Source organism: Ptychodera flava, chromosome 6 (assembly GCF_041260155.1).
Source record: "Ptychodera flava strain L36383 chromosome 6, AS_Pfla_20210202, whole genome shotgun sequence".
Taxonomy (NCBI): Eukaryota; Metazoa; Hemichordata; class Enteropneusta; family Ptychoderidae; genus Ptychodera; species Ptychodera flava.
The window spans coordinates 9,198,067-9,217,829 of record NC_091933.1 but is presented as its reverse complement, the minus strand read 5'-3'; the positions used below and the strand labels follow the sequence as shown (position 1 = coordinate 9,217,829).

Sequence of the window (19,763 nt, the reverse complement as noted above, 5' to 3'; positions counted from 1 at the left end):
GCCATTGTAGTATGTGGACTTCAGTGCTCACCACAGCCAATAAATGCATTGTAAACATAATGCCACGTACATAAAGTCATAGAATGCAAGGAGACAGAACATTGTGATGAGAGGTCACAAATGAAATAGATACCATTAGGATATGAAAATTAATCCTTTGAGTGCTGTGATTTTTCCCACCAAAATTTCAGTGAAACATTGATTTTATCAATTGTTATGAATTTTTCTGTAATTTTTTGATAAATTTGGACTAAATGGACTTTACCTTTCTATGGCTACAATTTTGACCAAAATTTGGGGAAAATCTGAAAAAAAATATCAAGTTCTGAAAAAAGTTGCTGGCTATGTTGTATTCTATAAAGGCAACAAAAGTTGACTTTGACACTCAAAGGGTTAAGTGTGATGTGTTTGAGTTACATAGGGTTGATTCAAACAAAAACCTCTGTCAGTTTTTCCTTTCAAAGGCATTGACCTTTGTTGGAGGAAAACAGCTGAATTAATACAGTACCCAGCCTTTCATGAAGTGATATACTTTTGCCAGGTCATGTTTACTTTTTTCAGTATCATAGATAATGCAATATTTCTTGTCTGTCACGTTTGTTTGTTTTTTAATTTTCTTTATCACATGTCATTCTGTAATTTTCCCAATTTTCCATCCTCACCTCTTCCAATATCTGATTGTCTTTTTCCAGAGTATACATGTAGGTAGTCTGTTGCACTTATTTGTGACTGTCCCAATAACTAGTGCACTAAGCATGCCATTGACTGTGCCCAGCAAGGTCATACAGCCAAAGAGATGCAGATCAGGTAATGGACCTGATGGGTACCATGATGTCATGATCCGTGGCACCCTGCTTAGCCAAAAACTAATTACTGAAAGCCTCATTTTGGAATTTGGCCACCTGTAAAAATGATAATCAGGTACATCTGTACCAACCTTTGAAGAAAGTTGTGGAGAAGCTGTTAATATGAGTCAATTCTGCTGAAATCTGGAACGTGCATATTCAGCTGATATCAGTGTGTCCTTGTGTGTCGCAAATTTGAAGAGGTGATACCAACAGTACCTTTCAACTCACTATATACGATTGTACTAAGCTTTAATTATCATCACTTGTGCAATCCCGAGTATGGTATGCTTGCATTGTCCAGCTATAGGGATCTGTCAATCTTATCATATGTATCTGTCCCCCAGAGACTCCAAATCCATAGCCTTTGGTCACTTGTTTTATTTTGAACATATTCCATGGCACATTCTTCTGATCTGACTTTTGATATTTTTTCATGGCAATTTTATTGTTTAATTTTGGAAAATAACGTTTTCCCGCGATATATCTTGATGAAGTGACAGCGGGCAACTCCTGGCACTGACCTGTACCATGGTTTTCAATATTGATCAATTCAAGTACAATTAACACTAAAACTGACCAACAAGTACATGTAAGAGACCTGAAAAACAAAGTGCTTGTTCAGGCTGACTAGATATTCTATCATCAAATGTGTCCATCTGTTCCCATCAGTTAAAAATAACCCTGTGTGCTGGCCATCTCTGACATAAATACCTGACAATACAGGCAGGCTGCGGGTACATGTACAAGCATTGAGATACCAGATGGTCGTAAAAATAGTAGCACTAACAGAATATTACCTCCATTGCAAGTTTACGTGTTTGAAACATATGTCAATGCTCCCACAGTTGTCACAAACTTTCAGCTACAGTAGACTCTACGTTTGGCTGTCAAAAACACTTGTCATGCATCAGAAACATTCTCAAGATACTATTCATAACATTAGATGTACTAGGGTCATAATTGCCATAGCTTGGCCCTGTCTTACTGGAAATACAAATGTAAAAATGTAGAATAAGTCCATTAATTTGCAGTATTGTTGAAAGGTATTGACCAGCCAAATGTAAAATTACCACATACGTGATATAAATATATGTATAGAATTTTATTAGCTCCGCTGTCAGCGACGCGGAGCTTATCAAAATAGGTTGATTTTCCGTCGTCGTCCGTGCGTCCGTCGTCCGTCGTCGTCGTCCGTCGTCGTCGTCCGTCAACAATTGCCTTCTCCTCTGAAACCGCAAGTCCAATTGCTTTGAAATTTTATATGCAGTTCACTTGGGTGACCTCACTTAAGTTTGTTCAAATCGTGGTGAAATTTGCATATTTGTATTTTTGGGGCATTTTTTGGTGTTTTTGGTAAAAAAATCTCCTTCTCTGAAACCGCTTGTCCGATTGCTTTAAAATTTTATATGCAGTTTACTTAGGGTGACTTCAGTCAGATTTGTTTAAAATGTGGTGAAATTTGCATATTTGTATTTTTAAGGCAATTTTTGTCATTTTTGGTAAAAAAATCTTTAAAAATCTTCTTCTTCAAAACTAACAGTCAGATAGCTTTGATATTTGGTACATATGTCCCTAGGGATGATCTATTTCAGATTTGTTCAAATTGTGCAGAAATATGCAAATTTGCATTTTTAAGGCAATTTTTGCCATTTTTGGTCAAAAAATGTATTTCTCAAAAAGTACTTAACTGATAGTTTTGAAATTTGGTATACAGGTTTGTATTGATGAACTAAGTAATACATATTGAATTTCTGATGAAATCTGTAATTTTGTATTTTTGGGGCAATTTTTGCCAATTTTGGTCAAAAAATGTGTATTTCCAAAACTACTCATCTGATAGCTTTGCAATTTGGTATACAGGTTCCTACAGATGACTTAATGATATTTATTGAAATTATGATGTAATCTGCAATTTTGTATTTTTGGGGCAATTTTTGCCAATTTTGGTCAAAAAATGTGTATTTCCAAAACTACTCATCTGATAGCTTTGCAATTTGGTATACAGGTTCCTACGATCATCTTAATGATGTTTATTGAAATTATGATGAAAATTGCAATTTTTTATTTTTGGGGCGATTTTTGCAATTTTTGGTCAAAAATGTGTTTCTCAAAAAGTATGGTCTGATAGCTTTGAAAATTGGTATAAAGGTTTCTACAGATGAGCTAAGTAATATATATATAATTTCTGATGAAATCTGTAATTTTGTATTTTGGGGCAATTTTTGCCATTTTGGTCAAAAAATATGTATTTCCAAAACTACTCATCTGATAGCTTTGAAATTGGTATACAGGTTTCTATAGATAAACTAAGTGATATTTGTTGAAATTATGATGAAATCTGCAATTTTGTATTTTTGGGGCAATTTTTTCGTTTTGGTCAAAAAATGTGATTCTCAAAAAGTACTGGTCTAACAGCCTTGAAATTTGGTATACAGGTCTCTATAGATGAACTGAATTTGATCTTTTGAAATTATGATGAAATCTGCGATTTTTATTTTTGGGGCAATCTTGCCATTTTGGTCAGAAAATTTTATTCTCAAAAAACTACTCATCAGATAGCTTTGGTTGACATGTTCTTAGGGATTGTCCGATGTGATATATTCAAAGTATGATGAAATCTTCAATTGTGTATTTGCAGCTATTTTAGCCACTTTTTTCTGGCCACTGCATTGAGCTATCAAAAATTTCCACCTTCTACATCAACATGTGTCAAAAATAGTTATCTCTACATAAACACAGCGGAGCTATATCGGCCGCTAGGTCGCTTGTTTTATTTTGGGGTCTCAAACCCATTTCTCATCCAGGTTACGATTACATGTAGATATCAGCATTGGCCAACGGAATCCACTCCAAATACTTTGTCTCATTCGTGAAACCTTTGCGCTACTTTGAACAGCATCTCCTAGGAATGGAGTAGAGTGTTCCAGGGCACTTTTCCATTTGTTCAGGACCGAACCACTGTACCCATACATGTACATGTTATTCATGATTCAAGTAATTTATCATCAGGTCAAGGCTGTACTAATGGTTGTAATGGTTATTTTGGTTATTTTAACACAGAACAGCTATTTACCCAGCATTTTGCAACGATGTGTGAAGTCATATGGGTGCCAATGAATGATAATGAATGGGCCAATGGAAGTTTAAGCAGACAAAGCTAGTGCAATTAATATACCATATCACCTGATCTGTACTTTTTAACAGGACTGAACCAAATAGGTTGACCCCCCCCCCCCCCGGATTGTCTTATCTGATAATAACAAAGCACCTCTTCATAATGATTGGGAAAAGTTAGTTGGTGAAGGGTCATAGAAAGGCAACATAACCACACCTTTTGTAATCATTTCATCTGTAGTTGCAAGACAAAAAGTTTAATTAATGATGTACCAAAGCAATTGTGGATTATTTGGGCTTGACTGTTAATATCGAAAATTACTTGGAGAGCCGTTTGTCCTCTCGATATTAGGTCTAGGGGAATCACATGACAAGAAATAATCATGTTCATGGCATTATTGAGTAAAACATGTCTGACTATGTATTTGTAGGTCATTATATATTGTATGGTAAATTTATCAGCAACTTCACAACAATAGTTTGATAATTCATTGTATAGTACAACAAATTTTGTCAGAGTGGAAGTTGACATTATAATGTACAATTGTAATGTGTAGAAATAAAAATGGGCCATTTTTGGGATTATTTAGTGTCATTCATGACAAATTGTTGACATAGGGCTAAGAAGTCTGAACTAAGAGAAAAAATTTTTTTTTTCTGTCTTCAGAAAAATAGGAAACAGCTCCGGGATTGCACTATTTGTGATTTAAACTATGGTCACACACATTCCATATAGTTGTATTGTCAGAATACAATTTACCACTGATATTTGTATATCATTTGAATATAAATAATGCACTTTCACATATTGCTGATCGTTGGATTAGCTTTAATACCAGCTGGGCACCGGCAAAACACAACGATATCTAATCAGTCATCACCAACAATTAATAAGACCAGTGTGTACATTGTTTACTGAAGGACACCGGCTTCTCAGCCATAGGTAAGGCCGTGGACAGGCACACACCTTGGTTGCCGGCCGGGCGCAAAGCACACCCCATCACATGTTTATCTCTACCTGGTGTACTATCAAGCTCTCCCAATGATAATGATCATTCCGGATGCCGGCTCCGGTGACTCAGTGTGTGTGGAACCCATGCTCTGTTGCAATATGAACTCCATGGTTTCGGGCACTCAATGTTGTGGATTCAAAAGGTGTAGGTTTCCTTTAGAGTAGAATTTTCAAGGAGTATCAAGTCACTGTATAAAGAGTTCAGGTAAGTTTAGTGGTTCCACAGACAAGTATTGGTGTACTGAAATTTTATCAGCGTGTCAGTTTTCAACGAAACTTCAAATCCTAGCATATGGTGAACAGAACACTAGAAATACTTGACTTTTAAAACAACCATATACTGCCATTTTTCAAGTTCAAATTTAAATATGTCCATGTTGACAATAAAAAAAAAATCATAACCAAATTTAACAAACAATCAAAGACTATTACTTACCAGTTTATTTATGCTGATATTTCTGGCAATTTTCATTTTCTATGGTGATATATGAATTATCCTTTGGAAAAGTGTGCTCATAAGGAAATTATAACAAAATGTGAAATATTTTTTGTCCTTATCATATTTTTTAAATTGCCCCTACAGAGACAAGGCAAACCCTTGATTGGTTAACCTCCTACATATATAGGGTAAAGTGTAGCAGTTTGAGATAGCAATCTGAACCCTAACCCACATTGCTATTTTATATAATCTATCGTCAAGGGATGAATGGCTGGAATTCATGGCCAATAGAAATGCAATTTTACCTATTGTGGATGTGTTTTCATGCTCTGTCTCAAATGTATCAACTCTGGTTGTGTTAGGATTCCATCAGAACTAAGCTTGCATAAATTTACACCAAAAGTGCTGAAGCCGCCACATCTATGTTTAGATATGGCCCCAAAAAATGGATTGCCTATAATGACAGGTGATTAAGTCTCCTGAGTAGATACACTTTGCACCTACCAAGTATGTTCATGGGTGACCCATTAGCTTGGATACTCCGTAATGGACCTCCATCGGTATGCATTATCCGTTTGGATTGACATTTGGAAATTTGCCATCAATCATCAGTCAAAACACTCTGACAAAGTGAACGTCAACTTTTCAGGATGATACTCTTATTGAGTATGTTCATGGGTCACAGACCCATGAACTTGGCTACCCCATCCTCTATAGGTATGCATACCTGTGGATATTCACAGTGGGAAATTTGCCATCAACCACCGGTCAAAACACCCTGACAAAGTGAATGTCAACTTTTCAGGATGATACAACATAGCAACAAAGTTACCTAAATATATCCTGAAATATTCAGACTAAATTAAAATAAACATTTGAAGGGTCAATCATCATTGGCTTAGGTGCTTGGACACGTTAGCACTTGTACAGCAATAGATGGTGCTAAATTCATTTATTGATCATTTTCTCTGGTTTCACCAGGATACAAATGTGTTCTATACTTGCAATGTAGCCAGGCTTGAACAAAATTTTGCGAAAAGCGTCAGAAACAAGTTAAAGTTTTAAAATCTTTTTTGAATTTATAGGTTTATTTTCATCTCTCTTTATGATAACTTTCCAACTTCACCAAACATTAATCTCCGTCTCCAGATGGTTGCTAATACGATGTACAAATACTAAAGTGATATGAAAACATTTTAAGTCCCTAAACATTCCATATGGTTTAAACTAAACCTCCCTCTCGCTTTCATATGGTAATACCTCTGTATGCTCCGTGTCCTGGACAGAAAGCTGCTCAGTCAAATAAGACTTGTCTTGATCAAAGCGTATACAGTTACGGCAGCCTTGTAGAATTTCCGAAGTCAATAAAATTAACAACAATTAAATGGTAGCACTCTGTGTCCACAGTACTAATGAAATAAAATACCATGTGAAAAGATGCTGGCTTGTCAAACAACAAATACCAGCATCATTGTGTAAAAACACCAAAGATGTAACTTCCGATTTTGTTCAGACCAGCTGGTAAAACATTGGATAAGGATAAGATGTGCATACTTGTCATTAGTACAGTCTACATCAAGTCATTTTACACACTACTATTAACACAGGTACACACCACACTACTACCTCTCAGAGTTGATCTGTGTTACGGTGATATCATCATGGCCAAGAAGGCAAATTCAAACGGATCGACCGATATAAAAGGAATTTTGAAAGTGCCAAGTGAGGAAAACACACAACAAACTACAGACAAGGAGGTAAAGTTCATCTGTTATTGTTATTGCCATTGTCCTTTTCAAGAATTATAAATTGCTGTTCAAAGTTTAGACCTGTCATCTATGATGATATGGTGCTCTCTCTCATAGTTTGGTTATGGTTATAGTGGAACCAAGCCAGCCATGGAACAGGACTCAAAAGTCTGACATATTTGCCAAAGTCTTGTCTTGTACGTACCATCAAAATCTGTTCCTATAAAGGGTGGTATAGTTGGCAATTCTTTCATCCTTGTATCCCTGTGTTGCGATCCATAGTTGCCATTTGAAACAATGGAATCAGTCCAAACCATGCATGGTGGTTAAAGGGTCAAGGGAGGTATTCAATTTATTGTGTCAGGATGCCTTTTTTGGACAAAGCAGGCAGCCAAAATATAAAAGTTGTGAAATTCTTTCAAGTACTTCTCAGCTTTTTCTCAGAAAATGATTATTCAGGGCAAATGGAACTTCATATATGAGCATATTACTGTAAAGTCTCTCAAAGGACATTTTTGAAATATCAATAAAAACAACCGGAAGGCTGAAATAATCTTTATATTATTGTTTTAATTACCTGATGCAACAAATGACGTCAATCTGACTTTTGACTCAGTTGTAGCTAACTTCAGTACAGGTTGGTCCACAGGACTAATCTAGTAACATGTGATCTTGATAACCCATTGATTTGTCCAGACTTTGTCAAAGTGCATGTATGTGAAGGGAAGGATGTATGTATATATATGTAGTTCATGTAAAAGACATGTTGAAAATGAAAGTTTAAAACTTTTGCTCAAACATGTTTAAACTGTCAACTACTGTCTTCCACTCCTGTCTTCCACTGTCAGTATTAACAATCAGGGGTTACTATGCAAATTTTTGGATTAGGGAAACAAATTCCAACAACTTTTAATTCCAACTTGTGAAATTAAAAACAATTACCAAACTCTTTGTTAATTCTGAAGAAAAATGAATTTTTTGTTTTAAAGCCCCACTAGCTGTATCTTTTTGCATTTGACTTACAAAAAATGTCAACCAATCTTCAAAGAGATAGTTTGGAATTTGTTATTAAGCCATATTGTATTTGTAAATGTCGCTATTTCAGTCCTTGTTGATGACTTTGGTCAATTCAAAGTCAGGCACTTGCGCATATATTTGCGGCAGCCATATTTGAGTTGCAATTCAAAAATTATTTAGTCGTTGAATCTAAGTTCTGTGTTTGAAACCCTTCTGTGGCCACAATTTAGTAAGCACCTTTATGCAAATTGCATTTGATTTCAAACCATCTTATCGGGAAAAAAATGTAAAACAAGACAGAATTGCAACTTCAGTTTTTTATATTTCAAATATATTCCCATGGTACATATGTTAACCTTTAAGCGTCTTGGTTGTTGTATGTAATGCAACTGATAGATAAAATTGAGTGATCTTGACAGTCAATATGGTGTCAACAATTTGAATTCATACTTTGAACTTTTGTCATACTTAGTTTTTAAACTACAGAGTTATGATACACAGGGACCAGATATTTGCTATGAAAAGTTATCGGATATACAGTGCCATGTATAGTGCATATGGGGCATTCGTATCCAACATGCCATTTTACTGTGACATCTGGACTACCATTATCATACCAATTTAATGACTTGGTCAAGTGGTTAGCTCAAAACACTATCAAACTCAAAAAGGACATCAGGCTGTTCAATAAAGGACTGACAAGTATCGTGAGGTTAAACGTGATGTGGATGATTATTGCAATACACTGTAAACAAAATTACAGTACCTTACCATCTATGATATTTAATGTATTGTAACAGTTTGATGGCAAACAATCCAGTCAGATTAAAGTGCCTTCGTGGATATCATGATACTTATGGGATATCTCATATTCACTTGAAGAATAATGCTTTATCTATTGGAACGAATCTTTGACAGATAGAATGTGTATACTCTGTAATAGTATTCAAAGATAATTACAGAAGTGTTCAAAAGTCAAGGCAAGTGAGGTGGTCTGATATCATGTTGTTTTAGCTACTATAGACTATAGTCTATAGAAGCTATTGGGATGGGTATCCGTCCGTCGTCAGTCTTGTATGTATGTATGTATGTGTGTGTGATGTATGTCCGTTTGTGAGGCGTCCGTCCACTCAAATATCTTGAGAACCGCAGTACTTACTGATTTGATATTAGTTGTGTAGATGAAAATATGATTTTGAGAAACTACTTTTTTTAATTTTTTATATTGTTGAAAATAGGCAAATTAATGCCAAAAAAGGTGTTTTTGTAAAAATCTTCTTCTCATAACCGCTGGTCAGACAGCTTTGTTATTTGGTATACAGGTCCCTAGGGATAACCCAACTTAGATTTGTTCAAATTGTGATGAAATATGCAAATGTGTATTTTTAAGGAATTTTTTGTCATTTTTGGTCAGAATTTGACTTACATTGTATGTAATTCTTGTACTGTATAAACCCTATTAATTCACCCAGAAAAAAATAATTAATATGATTTTAAATAATTGAATTAATTAGGAAATCATCAAAGCCAAAATAATTTTAGTGTGGAATTATCAGAAAGTTCAACTTTTTTGACAGTTCATAGTGAAATGCTTACCATCTTGGAGGATTTAAACATGTAAAGGCAACTTTCCTGAATCCAAACTTTGATATATTCTGAACCACCATTTATGTTATCTAAAAGAAATTGCTCATAATAGTTTGTCATGATAGGGTGGTCAAATAAATACAGATAGAGAAAGTTCTTATTTCCATTTATGGATGACTTGGTAAGGATAAAATAAGATTACTTTTTGAGGAAAAAAAATAGAGTGGTCAATTAAAAGAGTGGTCAAAGTGATAGGGTTTTTATGGTAAAGCTGGGCTGTAAGATTCCTCATGTGCTATTTATAGCAATTATGCAATCTGTGTAAACAGTGCAATGAAAGTGTAACATGATTCCTTATAATGCTTTTGATGACCTTGAACTTCTTAAGTTTCAAACATTTGTCTCTTCAGTGTGCTTTCTCTGAGTATGTACAGTCTCGACTTATTCAACAGAACTTACTTACAATGTTAATTTGAAAGTTAAAATGTGCTTGGTTAATAGAATGAAAATACTGATATTAAAAGATAACCAGCTCAAGATTCTTTATAACCTGATAGATATGCTGTTTTTTATGACGTAAATCTTGATTTAAGCAAGTCTTGTTTACTTTAATTCGAATGTAATTAACTCTCGTTTATTTGCTATTATTGACTAATATAGTCTGATGAAATATGCAAGTCTGTATTTTTACGGAATTTTTTACAGTTTTGGTCAGGCCATCCTGAAATGAGCTATCAAAGATATCCACCTTCTTCATCAATACATGTGTCACAAAAGGTTATTCTCTACATAACACAGCAGAGCTCTGTCAACTGTTGAGTCACTTGTTTTTTCAAAACCGCTGGTCAGACAGCTTTAATATTTGGTTTACATGTCCCTAGGATGACCTTAGTGAGATAATTTCATACAGTCAGGAAATACTTAATTTTGTATCCATGTCTATAGTAGCTTCAGGGACTTTGGCCCTATGATATCATGTTGTTTTTATGAATCTATCGGCTGGTCAGAAAAACTTTAACTACACTGTTACTGAAAAAAATACAACGATCAGAAGATCTGTGTCAAAAATTGTAACTATGTCTCATACTAGCAGTGTTTGATTCAGCTGTCTGATTATTGATAGGGTGCCTTACAAAATAGCTTATACACTGATGCAGATAGATAGTTAGTTAGATAGATAGATACATGTAGATAGAGAGATAGACAGACAGATATGTTTGTATTTTGTAACATTTCTATTCAATTGACCAATTACTCTACCCCAGCGTACACGAGACCGAAATACCAGAGCGGTTAAATATGTAACTTTTACCTCACTTAATACAATTTTAATCTCTTATAATGAAATGAAAACAAGAAATGAAATGCAGACGTGTCACATCTGTGAGACATATCTGAATGATAACCTTGAGAATAAATATACTTTTCAGCAGGCTAGCTCTGCGTGGCAGGGCTGTGTGTTACCGGCTATAGGCCTGTGATGGGAGGCCAATAGCCCGTAACACACAGCCCTGCCACACAGAGCTATCAGCAGGCAAGCCAGCTTTAGTTTACTAATTGGGTGTTGAACTGTTGCCAAGATCAGAAGTTCTGTTGTCCATATACTGTTACTGTAAAGGACACAGTCAAATGCCATTATGAGGAGAATACACATATTTTAAGCATCTACCGCTACTATCTGTGACGTTGAAACAACAGACAAAATTCTGAGAAAATTGTTACAAGACACTACAAATGAAAATTACTTTCTTCTATCAGTAATAAGTGCAGTGAGTTATTCTTAGCAAGTACGTGCGTGTCAGAATCTACCGTGATGACCCTTTTAGCTAATTGACAAGTATCATTTATGAAAACTACTGACGACGGGTTAAAAATAACTGCCAATGAATTTTTTGCCATGGTCAAGATGTAAATTCATGAGATTCCTAATCCTAGCAAAAGTGTTCTGGAATAGAATGGCTAATCGAATTTGACAGTTTGCATCGTTGTACAGAGAAGCGTCTGTCATGATGGTACATATTGTCCTCAGTCTCAAGAGTACTATCCAGTCTGATCTGTCACCTAGATTGCTATGTGTACTTTGCTGTCAGCGCGTGAACAAAGTAATAGACTATCTAGGATGCTGATGTGCCTCTTTAAGGTGGACTGCTGAGGGACACATATTCAGACTCTCAAATGTTTACAATATTTTTCTGGGCTGCCGTTTGTAGGGGACTCAATTTAAAGCTATGGAAAAAGAAAAATGTTCACCATCTTGGTCTTTTGAAAAATTGCAAATTTTATTTTTCCCCAATCCTAGGGATAGCAGCCATTTTGAATATCAAATATTGCTAAATAATAGCTACCTTGTTTCTCATCTACCAAACTTTGCACAGTGACCCCTGGTTTTTATTTACGATTTGTTTAAGAGAATGGTTGAAAGGTTCCATCGAGGAAAGTTTGAGCAAAAGTTAAAATTGTTCACTTTTACATACTACCTTATATGGGATTTTCAATGAAAAGTTTTCTATTTTTCAGCAACTTATCTACATTAATCTGACATTTTAACTGTTTTAAAATGGTCACTTTAAAATTCATCTTTATGTTAATATCAAAATTACCCGAGGTTTTGGCAGTTATGAATAAATTCTTATATTATTACTCTTGTAGCCTCTAACATTCAGGTTTAATTTTTCTTTTTTCTATTGTGCAGCAGCATTGTAGGAATATAGCAAAAACTTTCAAAGGATGTCATTTGGTCATGAATGTTGCTTATTCATGCATCATAAACCTGACAGATGTTGACTTGTGTAGGTGACCTTTACTCAACCTTGAACAACTGTAGAGGGGAAACCACTAAACTTTGATAAACAACTGTCCAGACTGACCTGAGTATAATGCTGTTTCAAGCCTCTGTTTTGTACTTTACCGATATCATTCATGACATGTGATAGAATGAAACGTTGTACATTGCAGATCACCAAAAAGATAGTGACTAACAAATTTGAAGTTTTGTTTTCCATTGGTTGCCGATAGCCTTCCAACTTGGTCACAGTATCATGTAGTAATTTGCTAATCAGTGTGATGGATGTTACGCCCTTGGTGGGTAGCCACAGTCCCTTCAGGAAGGGGGCTGTACATGGTGGTGTAGCCTCGTTCCTGAAATACCCATCATGCCTACCATTGAAATATTTTAATCATACATGTACATGTAAGTATAGTTAGTTATATTGTAAGTCTGAGAACGAGCTATGATATGATCAAGTTTATGTAACACTGAATACATCAACCAACATGTATGCACTAATTGATTTTCTGCTCAGGTCTTGCTTCATTGATCAGATTGAAATATTTGCAGAGCTAATGCTAATCTAATTAGAAATACAACATGTAAATATTTCATTAATGATTCGGTAGTTTTACTAAATGACAGGCCCATATCAAATGGAAATTTCTAAACCACTGCCACAGAAATAACTTGACTTCATTTTCCTTATGATCAGAATTTGAAGTTGTTTTGATTCACTGAAGTTCTCATATCTTGATATAAAAAAGAAAACGTTCCTAACGCATTTGCCTCCTTGACATTTACAGTAATTCTTACATTCTCAGAGAAATATGGGTAAAAATATCAGAAAGTGATTCACTTCGATGTGGACACAGGTGATGGGATTCTTGTGGAAAGAATCCTGCTATTGATTGCTATGACATCAGTTTCTTAAGAAAGAATTCATCCATTGTTCATCTGTGAAGAATGCCTTCTGTGGATTCCAGGCAAGTTTTGTGAGGGGGATATTTCAACAGCTGTTGAGAGGCAAGCAATCCAAGGATAATCCAGTCAGTCACTTCGTAAATCCCTCGTGAATTTTATTTCTCTACTCATTTGACAAACGTCAGGGGTTTATGAAATTGTGACCTCAGAGAGCAGTTTTTCCTCTTATGGAAGGGGGGAAAAGTGTCATTTTCAGCTTGTGTACTTCTAAAAGAATAAAAGTCTGTAAGGATTCAGTGAAAGGCCTCACTCAGGAAGAAACATTGCTGTATGAATTTACATAGGTCAACATCAAGAAGGAGAAACCAGACTACAGAAAATATTCAATATCTACAGTTGGTTCTGTGGCTGAAACTTGTGGCCTATTTGTAACATAGTTTCGCTTTTTGTGCTTTCTGCATAATTAGATTTTAGTATATGCAATAAGCCTATTGAGTATGGCCTTATGCTACAGGCATAACTGACACGTTTCCCTTTCAAAAAATATTATCAGAATCATCATTTCAAAAAGAAGTACAGTTCATTACACATCAAAATCTTTCCAACTTCAAAAATACACGTCATGTTACCAAATGATAGACTCAGACCTTTGACAAATTTAATAATTTAATTATGCTCTAAAGCAATTTCACAGAGAAAGGGGAATGTGACATGAATATAATTACCAGAGTGTTGTGGAATATTGACATAAACAAACCATATTGAGATAAACAAACCACATGAAAATTAGCTACATATTTTTATGTGCAAATAAATGCCAGCAAAACTGACGGCATGTTTTTTCACTTTCTATTTTTGGCTGTGTGTTTAATTTTTAACTGTAAGAAATTAAGTGAAACTAACTGACTGAGGTCAAGGTGAATAATCTTTAGAAGTCAAGGGTGAGTTTTACAGAGGATCAGACTCTCTCTTGAATAATGGTGTACCTATGTGTGTGTTCTGTAACCAGCATTGGAGCACACACCAACACTGAGCCTGTTCTTTTGTGAAAATTATAATCAAATCATATTAGTCAAGTTTAAATATATTACATTGCACCATACACAGGTATTAATCAGTATTTCATTTTCCAATGTTGTTACTAGCCTTTTCTGTGTCTTATTCTCTTCATTTAAGCCTTTTAAAATTATTGTTGTGCATGCAAAATGGGTATCTGAGACGCACTCTTGAAAAAAAAAAGAGGTTGTCCTTGACTGCCAGGCCTTTCCTCTGAATGAGAGGTGAGGTGAGGTCAGCTCATTTTATGAATATTCATGTGTAAATTACACTTCTGTGACATTGTGAATAGGCAGTGTTTACAGTTCTGTACGGTGAACTTAGTTTGTCATCAGTCATTAAAATACCGGAGCTGTCATGAATCTCTTAATTTCTTGTATAAACAATTAACCATGAAGACAACATCTAGATGCCTGCACACATACCTTTACCATTCACATGGAGCTCTGTCGAATTTCCCAGTTGACAATTAAATGGCTAAATCCAAGATGATGAAGAACAAAAGTTAGCAAGGTATGAAGTTCAGAAGCAGGGATGTATATTTAGAGTATTGACAGTCCCAGGATTTTGTCTCAGTAAGCTTTATAACATACACACCAAAATTACCTCAAAGAAGAATATGCATATACTATGGGCACATTGAACTATCTGTTCTTCTGAAAGATCTATATAAATGTGGATGTAATAAATCGTCATGTCATATTGTAAGATATGAACTAAAAAAAAATTGTCTTTTTTTGTGCAGACCTATCTTCTCTACATGTATATTTTCATGCCATAATATACACAAAGAAAGAAAGATGTTGGTGATGGCAGGAGAGGAGACCAAAATAGTTTTCCTAGATGTAATGTGACACAAATTCTATTTGTACATGTACTGTGGAATTTATTATACATAAGACATGATGATTTAGTGTCCTCTACAGTTTGGGCTTTAAAAAAAATTAACAGGTGTGTGGTACAGAACAGCCATATATTGGTGTTGAAAGTTCCTTTCTGTTTATTTGAACAGTAAAACTGGGACAGTTTCAGTGTTAGCTGTGTCCATTGCACTATCTTGTACATTTGACACAGGTTTTGAACAAAGGAAATACCTTTAGCAAAGTAACCTCTGAGACCTGTATTAGGTATGGTCAAACAAACTCTCTTTGCACCACTTAAAGGTGCTGTTTACTGTACCAATATCTGACAGCAACAGTCAGTTTACATGTCATTGTAGCTTTTTGCTGCTGAAACCAGTGAAACTTGTGTATAAGTCAATGTATCAACTATATAAAAAGGTATCACACTGCACTAAGCTGCTTCAACCTGTGACAAATATCTGAATTGCAAAGTAACATTTTACGTTACAACCCAGCAATTAATCAAAATTTTTGAAATAATTTGCTACGAGCCATATTTCTTGGTCTAGCCCCTTACAACATGTTTAAATACCCAGTATTCAGCTTGTCAACACAAATTGTGCATCTGTCAGGTGCACTGTTGTTTACAATTTAATTTCCTTCATGACTTTTATCAACAACAAGACATGAATGTATGCTTCACACGTACACATCGTTTTGAAGTAAGCCAATCTTCAGTCCTACGACTCTCTTGAAGGAGAAGACCAAGAAACTATATTATTGGTCTCCTTGACACAAAGTACTGGAGCCATGATAGGAAGGCTCTCAGTCTCAGGTTTGAAATGCATACACACTTGGAAGGAACACTGCTCTGTGAAGGGACACATAAATATTGTAACCACAGTGGGTTTATCTATAACGAGGAAATGGAGGCAAAATGGTAAAATATTAATGACTGTTCTATTACATGGCAAAGTACAAATCTTGTACCATTGATTGTACAATCATAATCATATATTTCAGAAATATTCAGCTGAAGTGAGTGAGCTGAATTAATCAAGAATTGAAATTAAGACTCATCACCAATAGACTTTACACAATTTATACACCATATACTGATTCAAATTTATTTGAGATAATTATCATTTTGGCCTAGTGTACAGAGAATTTATTCAAAGAGTCCATGATGTTTGAAATGCAGATATTTGGGCAGTAAGTTACCTCTGAAACTTGCATCATAATGTTCACATTATGGGAATTTGCCGTCTGTTTTATTTTTTCTGCGTTGAAAGTGATTGCAGCCTACGTAAAAACCTGAAGTAACCCATAAATTACCTTGAGTAATAAACCGGGCCTTGTTGACATGGATCATGGAGGTGCTACTACGTCAAGAAGCACCTGTGTACTACCTCCATGTGTAGATCAATATCTAGTCTCAGAGTTTTTTGCAAGACCCTTCACCAATTTCAAGGTGCAAATTCCCTGAATAACAGAAATGGTGGATACCATCATCATTCATCAGTAATGGGCTCAATTGCGACTGACGGTTGCCGTGAATAGGCCGACAAGAGGGGCAAAGGATCTTATTGATGTGTACCATCTCCATGATTGAACTGTTATGTCGCTGACTTAAACTCGATGACCTTCAAATGTGAACAAGGTTACGTCTATGATGTCGCCCTCTACAGCCGTAAAGTGGAGTTTGCCGGTAGAACCTTTAAGTTCCTTAGCAAAGCCTTTACGGGGTACATTGTGGGTACAGAGGAGATAAAAGATGTTCTTATCATCCGCTTTATTATTCATTTATAGATTTAAATCCAAAAAAATGATTCCTAGCTACTAAATGAAATTTTGTGGTACCCAAAATAGAATCGAAATACGAACTCATGTTTTGACGTGATGACAATTAAACACTAACTCGGGGAGTCAAAGTCTAGAAAAAAAATTGTTCAAGATGGCGGAAAACGACGAAATTATTGAGCACGCTCTTTCACCAAGGTCGAAAGATGCCCCGAAACCGCTCCACCCGGAGGGTACAAGTCGGGTAGGATTTTACTTGTGCATTTTAGTACGAAGTCAAGCTGTGGCCTTTTGTATTTACCCGGCATTTGTGCGTTTTCACAGAGTACTTTTGACACACCTTAGCAAAGAAATGCCCACGACGGCTTCAGTGTGATTCTTTTATTATCGATCAAATGAGCAAAAGCTGCAGAGCCGAATGCCAGAGCGATTGTCACTTTTCCATTTTTTCATAAAATACATCACGCACATATCGTGTTTATATTGATTAATAATACGTTTGTCAAGTACTCGCCAATCTTTGCCCTAGTGAATAATACCGGAGTTGTATTGGTAACTAAAGCATTTTCCTCATTATTGTATTGGGTACATTGTATCAGGTGAATGGCTTTTATAGCGTTGTTACAGCGCCATGCCGCGAATAGATAACACCCAGCCCAGCAGCCTTAAACGTTGTTTTCGGAGCACTGAAACAAATTAAGCAGGATCAAGTTTGAGAGGAAGTAGGCACGCTTACGGAAATTCGATTCTAAAACTAAGACGGGAGAGATAATCGAGAAACTGAATTTTCGGTCACGAGAGAGGCAGATTGCAAGCGGAAGTTTACCGTAATTTCAAGTGATGATGACGAAACCTGGCTGTTGTTTTGCACACATATACATGCAGAAGTACCATTCTTTTCCACCAAGTTAGAATACCAGAGCCACTGTACGACACTGCATCATTTGTTAAATTTAAGAGAATGAACAAGAGTTAACCTGCATTCAAAACTGGCAAACTTGATAAAAAAAATTGATTGAATTTAAAAGTCGATGCGACAGAAGTTTAAACTTCCCTCTCCCTCCAGTGCTATACAGATATGAGGTGACACAGACTGCTTGCAAGCAAACTGTTAATCAGGAAAAGGAAGTTTATGAACATTTCCATGACATGTTTCAAAACACTGAAAAGTGGAAGAGGCAATCAAAAATCATTGTGGGTTAATGTTTTAACAATGGCCGAATAGTGTATTGTTCATTATCTATTAAAGATCACATTTTGCAATAATTTTTATGAATCAATATTGACCATGAATTGGTTTTATTTTTATATGATCAAAGCAAAGTGTCACGACGTAAATACTCCTGTAATCTCCACCTGTTAAACTGCTTGTATTCAACCTCTTATCATCATAACATTGAGATGTGTATATACTTTTCCACTACAAATAATTCATTCACTTCACATCATATCATTTCGTTCAATTTAACCTTAAAACCCTTTGAGGACTGAAATTTTTTCCCACCAAAATTTGAGTGCTACATTTTACCAATTTTTGTGAATTTTTCTGTAATTAATTTTGATAATCTTGGACCAAATGGACATAAAATTTCATTGGCTACAGTTTCTTATCAAACTTTTGGCAAAAATCTTAAAAAATTGACTGGATTACATTTTGTACAGGCTACAAAAATTGACTTTGGAGCTCAAAGGGTTAAATATGTTTTTATGGACATTTGATTTGTTTTCATGTAAAGGAGAGGATGTCTACTCATTGAAGGGAAAAAACAAATGAAAATTGCAACTGTTGAGGCATGTGATAGTGTGGTGGTTTGTTGAAATTTTTAGAGATTGCCTGTTTATTGGATCAGGATATCAAAAAGCAACAGGATAACATCCAGACCCACCGGTATACTTGTATGCTGTGTTATACTCTTGCATATGCCTATTGGCAGCCAGCCAATTATAATAAGTTTCAACCGAAATAGCACATTCTTACATGTAGTTTAACGACTATCTATGAAGTATCCAAGTGAAAGTCACAAGGAAACTAAGAATGTCTGTGCAGGGATAGAAATACTTTTTTATTTCTTGTGGCAAAAGTTTGCCACCGGATATGAAATCTGGTGGCAATTATGAAAAATCTGGTGGCAGTTTAACACATTATGTGATCGGTATAATACAACATTTTGTCATTGCCACATACTCATTCTAATTTATAAATTCTTGAAAATATGGTGAGTACACGTCACAAAAAGTCAACCCATACTGCATGCCTCGAAAAAAATTTTCAAACTTACTAACCGTGGGACACGTGAATTTCATTTTTACTTGCCCAAGAGGAAAAAGTACTTGCCCTAAATTTCTAATAGCTGTACCAGTAATTTGTAACAGAGAGCAAGAGTTTGGCCATATGAAGTGAATTCAAAGAGGGAAAAAACAGATTCAAACAAGAACTACATCTTGTTAAAATGAAGGACTATTACCAAATCTGAAATGTCCCAGAAGAAATGTGAGAATACTTTAGTCTTTTCTGTAGATTTTGGCCATTTAGAAAACATCTTTGAATTTGGAATTTTTGCACAACCTAGTCCAAATTAAAATCTTTGCATAAGAGTAGTAAGATTGTG

The 19,763-nt window shown here is 35.4% G+C and overlaps 1 protein-coding gene across 6 annotated transcripts in view; it reads left to right on the top strand.

Moving 5' to 3' along the window:
- LOC139134774 (S-adenosylhomocysteine hydrolase-like protein 1) overlaps nucleotides 1-19,763 on the top strand; it is a 54,500-nt gene that overhangs the window by 10,788 nt on the left and 23,949 nt on the right. For 2 of the 6 annotated variants that reach the window (XM_070701821.1, XM_070701822.1), the window contains exon 2: nucleotides 7,021-7,170. The exons of 1 other annotated variant lie outside the window; for it this stretch is intronic. In XM_070701821.1, coding sequence (XP_070557922.1) covers nucleotides 7,021-7,170 — 150 coding nt within the window. Of the gene's footprint in view, nucleotides 1-4,897; nucleotides 5,180-7,020; nucleotides 7,171-17,263; nucleotides 17,399-19,763 lie in introns of those variants that run through there. 3 more of the 6 variants (XM_070701823.1, XM_070701825.1, XM_070701824.1) reach the window with 3 other exon arrangements.